Source organism: Solanum stenotomum, chromosome 7 (genome assembly GCF_019186545.1).
Source record: "Solanum stenotomum isolate F172 chromosome 7, ASM1918654v1, whole genome shotgun sequence".
In the NCBI taxonomy this organism is placed as follows: domain Eukaryota; kingdom Viridiplantae; phylum Streptophyta; class Magnoliopsida; order Solanales; family Solanaceae; genus Solanum; species Solanum stenotomum.
In genome coordinates, this window is record NC_064288.1 from 59,427,944 (window position 1) to 59,434,566 (window position 6,623).

The window sequence follows — 6,623 nt, forward strand, 5'->3', positions numbered from 1 at the left end:
ATGATGGGATTGAAAATCTTGCTTACAAAACTTGTACACTTAGGGTATGTAGACAACTCAACATGTTGTTTTTTTTAATAAGAATCTTCCTATAAACTTTAGTTGAAAAATTAGAAGATATTGGGAAATAGCTGCACCTCATTTTTTTGTTGGTTTTGTTTGTTTTTTGAAGGGTGTGATTATGGGTTTTCATGCTCAAATGGTACTTTTAGGTGGAAAAAGAATGGAAGTGAGATAGTAACAATTAAAAAGAAAATTTAATTTGGAATGTAGTGAAAGGGTAAGGCAATGATTATTTTTTTATTTTTTAAAAAAAATTATTTTAGTTCTTGGAAGAAAATGGATAGAAGGATAATTCTCTCTCCTCACATGTATAAAAATATACAATAAGCACCAAAATACTTTTCATCTATATAATTTTGTTTTCCTTATTTTTGTTAATTCATGTAGCTTTATCACTACTAGAAATACGCGTATTTTCTATACTAATTGGTCTATAAAAGCATCCCTTATATTTCTTAATTCATTTTATCTTAGAAAATGAAGTTGTTCGAAAGTAAGTTTCAAAATTACTGAACTATTTTTTTTTTTTCAAAAGAAACTATTTGAAAGCCCTTATAGTTTGTTGCTTCCAAACCTAATTGTCGAGGGCCCGATAATTATATCACGACGTCAAAAGGGTGTGAACGATAAGAAAATTGTAGATGATAGATAACACAACAAATGATACATACTTGGAAATAGGTTGATCATAAATAAGTTTTATCATGTCTCCACTCTCCCTCGATTCATTTGCATGCTCTCGTTAGGCGTACTCACAGTCAATTACATTAGGTAATTAACAAAGGAAAGAATTTAATCTAATCATAGATAGGTGAACGTAGAGATTATCAATCAATGTCCTACTCGAGATGAAGTACTTGTCATTCCTAAATCAAAAGGGAGAAAGAAAAAGGCATGAAAAGTGTCCTTGGAAGATAGAATGATCGAAAATGTACTTGGTGAAAAAAAATCGACGATTTTTTATCGAAAATTCTAGATTTTCAATGATATGATGACAGAAAAGTCCGTCGAAAATTCACATGTTTCTAGTAATGAATATAACAAATCGATCTCAAATTTGAATAAAGAAGAGGATACGTATAATAAGTTGAGATCAATTATGATGAATTCTTTGAATATTGAGTTCACATAATAAATATAAAAAAAAATAATCATCTAGCTTTATATGATATCAAAATTGATAAGCAGTTAATTAGTAGATCATCCAAATCCATTTAATTTAATTTATCAATTAGCTAGTTACGAACGAAAAAATTGAACCAAAACTACAAAAATCAAACCGATAACTTTTATTTTATTTGGTTTGAGTTTATAAATTTAAAAACCGATAAAATTAATTTAATTAAAAATTGATTCATATCAAACCAGGAATACCCCTACTATATGATATCAAAATTTATAAGCAATTAATTACTAAATCCAATTCAATTTCTCTCTCCGTCCAAATAACAAACAAATGAGGCAAATAATTTAATTCCTCTTCCTTTTTTTTTTGCTCCATTTTTAAATAAGAAACTCAAGCTTTTGCATCAAGTCAACGAATTAATTAAGCAGTGTGATGCTCTATGTTTGGTGCAAAACAAAATGTTTTTTCCAAAAAAATGTTTTTTTTTTTTTTAAAAAAAAAGTGAGTTTCTTATTTATTTTGTTTATGTTTAATAAGTATTTAAGAAATATTATTCCAAGATCAATTTATATGTAGTTTAACAAAAATATTTTCCAAAACATTGTGACCATTCGTATCCAAGGATGTGGCCTAGTGATCAATGAAGTGGGCTGAGCAGTGAGCACCATTATCTATTAAATCAATCAAAATATGTGCAAGCTGACTCGAACTTCACGATTATATAAAAATATTTGACCAATCGAAATGTGGACTGAGCAGTGAGCACCATTATCTATGAAATCAATCAAAATATGTGCAAGTTGACTCGGACTTCAGGATTATATAAAAATATTTGACCAATCGAACATGAAAATTTTGAAAAACATTGGAATACACTCTGAGTCTTTATGATCATATACCCTCAACTTGATCTATCTTAGCTGGAGCAAATATGTAATAAAGTGCAATTCAAATACATGAAAGTTCAATTTGTAGGTTGACTCTAAATATGTGGCAAATTTATGACTTATTTTGGATGCAAAAAATAAGAAATTATATTTAGGTACAAGTTAGTTAATTTGAGTTCACACAGGCCATACTATATAGTAGCATAGCTTAGGACATAGATGGAATATTTTTTTTATAGATGTCTTTACATTGAATGTGGGGTCGGTCTCTCATTAATAATATACTCTCTCCGTCTCAAAATACCTGTCATAATAGAAGTTTAAGACAATAAATTAACTCTCTCATTTACCATTAGTGTTAATTGTTTCTCAAGACTACAAACACCTCGATTATGACACATAAATATAGTATAATATTCAGATATAAATAAGGATACAACAACAATATACCCAGTGAAATCCCACTAAGTAGGATTTGAGAAGGGTAAATTGTACAAAGACCTTACCCTACCTCAAGGAGGTACAGAGGTTGTTTCCGGTAGACTTTCGCTTCAAGTTCATCAAACTCAAGTATAAGAGAATGAAAAATAAGCATAAAATAATCAAATACCCTTCTTAATTAATGTTTTCTTAAGAAGTATGTAATTTTGAAACGGAAGGAGTATATACGTTCAATAGTCAAATATCCTCTCTAAAGTAATATTTTCTTAAGAGATGTGTAAATGATAAACACGATCAGTATTTTGAGACAAAGTGAGTATATAGGTTCCAAGGGAGTTAAACAATTGTATATAGTATAGCTTATAGGTAGATACATTAATTAAAAGAATATATGTTCATATCAAAACAAAGTAAGGGAGAAGACCACAGACTTAATCATATGAAAAGGACAATAAACACATCATTTTCAAATCCTAATTACATCCCCCACCCCCTCCCCACCCCCACCCCCTCTCAAGGCCAACTTCCCCCTTATTTAAACCTCTCTATTCCTCTAAACCCTCTCCACACAATTCATTGTCAACTTGAAAACTCATAATATTTCTCTTTTCTCCTCCTTGATCTTCAACAACAACAAAAAAAATTGCAAGAAAAACAAAAGTTGAGTTCTTTGCATATTTCTAGAACTTATCTTGATGAATCAATATTGTAACAGTCCTTGTTCACCTCTAATGGTTCATGAACTTGAACAAGAAGACTTGTTTGCTGGTAGATGTATACTAGTAAATGGTCCTGTAATTATTGGTGCTGGTCCTTCAGGACTAGCAGTTGGCGCGGGCCTTAAACAACAAGGGGTTCCCTTTGTGATCTTGGACCGCGCCAACTGCATTGCGTCCTTATGGCAAAACAGGACGTATGATCGCCTTAAACTTCACCTCCCACGACAATTCTGCGAATTGCCTTACTTCCCATTTCCACAAAACTTCCCTGAGTATCCTACCAAGTACCAATTCATTAGCTACCTTGAATCTTATGCCAAGAACTTTGAGATCAGCCCACGATTCAATGAGTCGGTCCACTCTGCTAAGTATGATGAAACTTGTGGTTTATGGAGGGTGAAGACAGTGTGTAGAAATGGTTCAGTCATTGAATATATATGTAGGTGGCTTGTGGTGGCTACAGGAGAAAATGCAGAAAAAGTAGTGCCTGAATTCGAAGGATTAGAAGATTTTGGTGGACATATTATGCATGCTTGTGACTATAAAACAGGGGAAGTTTATGAAGGGAAGAATGTGTTAGTTGTTGGATGTGGCAATTCAGGCATGGAAGTTTCACTTGATCTTTGCCACCATAATGCAAGTCCATCTATGGTTGTTCGAAGCTCGGTAAGTCTCATTCATCTCATTTAAAATCTTTCATAAGCTACATAACTTACATCTGCTAAAGAAGAAGAAAAACACTCAATTTCCTTCATTTGCCGGAAAATCTGCACACGACATATCTAATTCCTCATGACACGTACATATAAAATGTTCAGTCTTTCATAAACAACATGACTTACGTTTACCAAGAGAAAAAAAACACTCAATTTCCTTGAGCGCGTTATGTCTATGTCCTTCATTTGCCAGAAAATCTGCACTTGACATGTCTAATTCCTCATGACAAGTATATAATGTTCAACCTTTTCATGGAACAGGTTCATGTTTTACCAAGGGAAATACTCGGAAAATCGACATTTGAGTTAGGAGTATCAATGATGAAATGGCTATCAATTGATGTAGTTGACAAGATATTGCTAGTTGCAGCAAGGTTACTTCTTGGAAACATAGAAAAGTATGGTTTAAAAAGGCCATCCATTGGACCTTTACAACTCAAAAACACAGAAGGAAAAACTCCAGTTCTAGACATAGGTGCATTACAAAAGATTAAAACAGGAGACATAAAGATAGTTCCAGCAATCAAGAAATTTTCTCAAGGAAAAGTAGAATTTGTCAATGGAGAAATTCAAGAAATTGATTGTATCATTTTGGCTACAGGATATTGCAGCAATGTTCCTTCTTGGTTAAAGGTAAGAAAAATAAAACAACTTTTTATTTTTATTTTGGTTGTGTATTTATTTTTTAATGTATGGATTGTTGTGACAGTTATGGAAGTTGTTTTTTTCTTTTTAGATTCTCTGTTCCTATTTCTTGTAGTATTGTTATATATGATCAGGTGGATGGTACACATATTTTTTTATACTATGGTAATAATATTTTCAGAAACAAGATTGAGCTTTCCAAGAAAATAGTTGAAAGGATTAGATCAGAGATCTGAGCAGCAAATAAAATTCTGTTTTTTGTCCTTTTTTCTATGTTTTCATATATTTCAAAAATATTTTCTTTGAATTTTGGTATAATGAGTTAATTTTCTTCTTTTTAAAATGCAGGAAAGTGAATTTTTTTCAAGGGAGGGATTTCCAAGAAGTCCATTTCCAAATGGATGGAAAGGAAAAGCTGGTTTATATGCAGTTGGATTTACAAGAAGAGGACTTTCTGGTGCATCTTTGGATGCAATTAAAGTATCACAAGATATTGGCAAAATTTGGAAAGAAGAAATTAAACAGAAAAATCAATCTGTTGCTGTTGCATGTCATAGAAGAAGCAAGTTACCTTCCTTCTAATAAACAACGACAACAACATACTCAGTATAGTCCTACAAGTAGAATCTGGAGAGGGTAGAGTGTACACACATCTTACCTCTATCTGTTGTTTCTAATAGACCCTCCAAGTTACCCTTCTAATATAATTTTTTTTATATATTTTTTTTAACTTTTTACCTTTTCTTCCTGTAATTTTTTACTTGCAAAGTAACCAAAAAAAGAGGAAAAAAGTAAAGACCATTTTGTGACAAGAGACAAAAACAGAGAGCAGCCCTGTCCAGAGAAATACCCAAATTCATCTTTGGGCATTTTAGTAGGAAGAAGAGGCTTTTTTAGCATCTACTTCTAAGGAGAAATTTGTACAAAAGGTTTATTAATATATGTACTAATAGAAAAAATGTGACAATATATATATATATATCCTTTTCTTGTAAGTAATTTAATCAGTTCCTTTTAAATAGTAAGGAAGGTTATACAGTTTTTCGCTCAACCAAAAATATTAACAGCCCCTAGCCAATATACATATATTGTAAACAGTTCCACATATATATTTTGTATATCATGAGCTAAGTTGCTCAGACTTTTCAAAAATATCGATGGATTTTTGGAGAATAAAGGAAAATTAACCTTCTGATATTGTCAAAGTTGGTAAAAGAATGGTCAAAGGTAATAGGAAGGTTCTCTCACTCAATAAATTTTGGTCCACCTAAGTCATTTATTCTACTGATGGGATCTATCTCTAGAACATGGTCCACCTAGGGGACCCATTAAATATGGTGGACCAAAATATCCATAATTCCACAACATCCCTTCTTTAAATTTAAATATGACATAGACTTTTCACTAGTTTAGTTCAAGAAAATACCTATGCATAACTCTTAGAGCACCTCCATGTTGCCAAGCACATGGATAGAGCCCACAAAGAAGAGAGAAACATAGGGGGTAAAAAGATCCCCTTGCCTTCAAGTCAAACTTGGAAGGTACCCTATCTATATTGCTCAGACTCTTTAAAAATGTCACTGTGTGCATGTCGGATCCATCCTCCGAAAGTAGCACATTTTTAACTAGTCTGAGCAACATAGGATTCAATGGTAAAGGCACAACACGTTATGTGTGTTTTGAACTTTGTTGTGGACAATAACCTGGTATATAGAAAAGGTAAAGGAACAAACTCATTATTCATTGAGTTTGAACCATGCATCAGCTAACTAGCCCTCAGAAATTTCTCGATTATAAGAAAGAAAAAATCAAACTTGGAGAATAGTTTGATACTATTTGATCTTTCTAAAACTTTCACATGTATAATAAAGTATACTTTTAAGAGATTTCCCAAATTGGATAGAATTTAGAATACCATACCTCAGACCAATGCCATATGAGTCTAGCTAACTCAGTCATTATCACCTAGTAAAGTGAGAAGATTTATCTTGAACTTTAAAGGGGTACAACTGCATGGATTTGGTAG

The 6,623-nt window shown here is 32.1% G+C and overlaps 1 protein-coding gene across 1 annotated transcript; it reads left to right on the forward strand.

Annotated features, from left to right (window-relative positions):
- Nucleotides 1-3,151: 3,151 nt before the first annotated feature.
- Nucleotides 3,152-5,520, forward strand: LOC125870676 (probable indole-3-pyruvate monooxygenase YUCCA3). Its single transcript, XM_049551171.1, has 3 exons — nucleotides 3,152-3,902; nucleotides 4,214-4,585; nucleotides 4,946-5,520. Exons 1-3 carry the CDS (start codon nucleotides 3,213-3,215, stop codon nucleotides 5,177-5,179), a joined length of 1,296 nt encoding a protein of 431 aa, XP_049407128.1. The 5' UTR covers nucleotides 3,152-3,212; the 3' UTR covers nucleotides 5,180-5,520.
- The last annotated feature ends 1,103 nt before the right edge of the window (nucleotides 5,521-6,623 follow it).

What these genes read in the sequence shown, in the direction of transcription:
- LOC125870676 (XM_049551171.1), top strand. Translation starts at nt 3,213, where the DNA reads ATGAATCAATATTGTAACAGTCCTTGTTCACCTCTAATGGTTCATGAA. An exon ending in CTATGGTTGTTCGAAGCTCG is followed by an intron (nt 3,903 to 4,213) that starts GTAAGTCTCATT and finishes TTCATGGAACAG; the next exon opens with GTTCATGTTTTACCAAGGGA. An exon ending in ATGTTCCTTCTTGGTTAAAG is followed by an intron (nt 4,586 to 4,945) that starts GTAAGAAAAATA and finishes TTTAAAATGCAG; the next exon opens with GAAAGTGAATTTTTTTCAAG.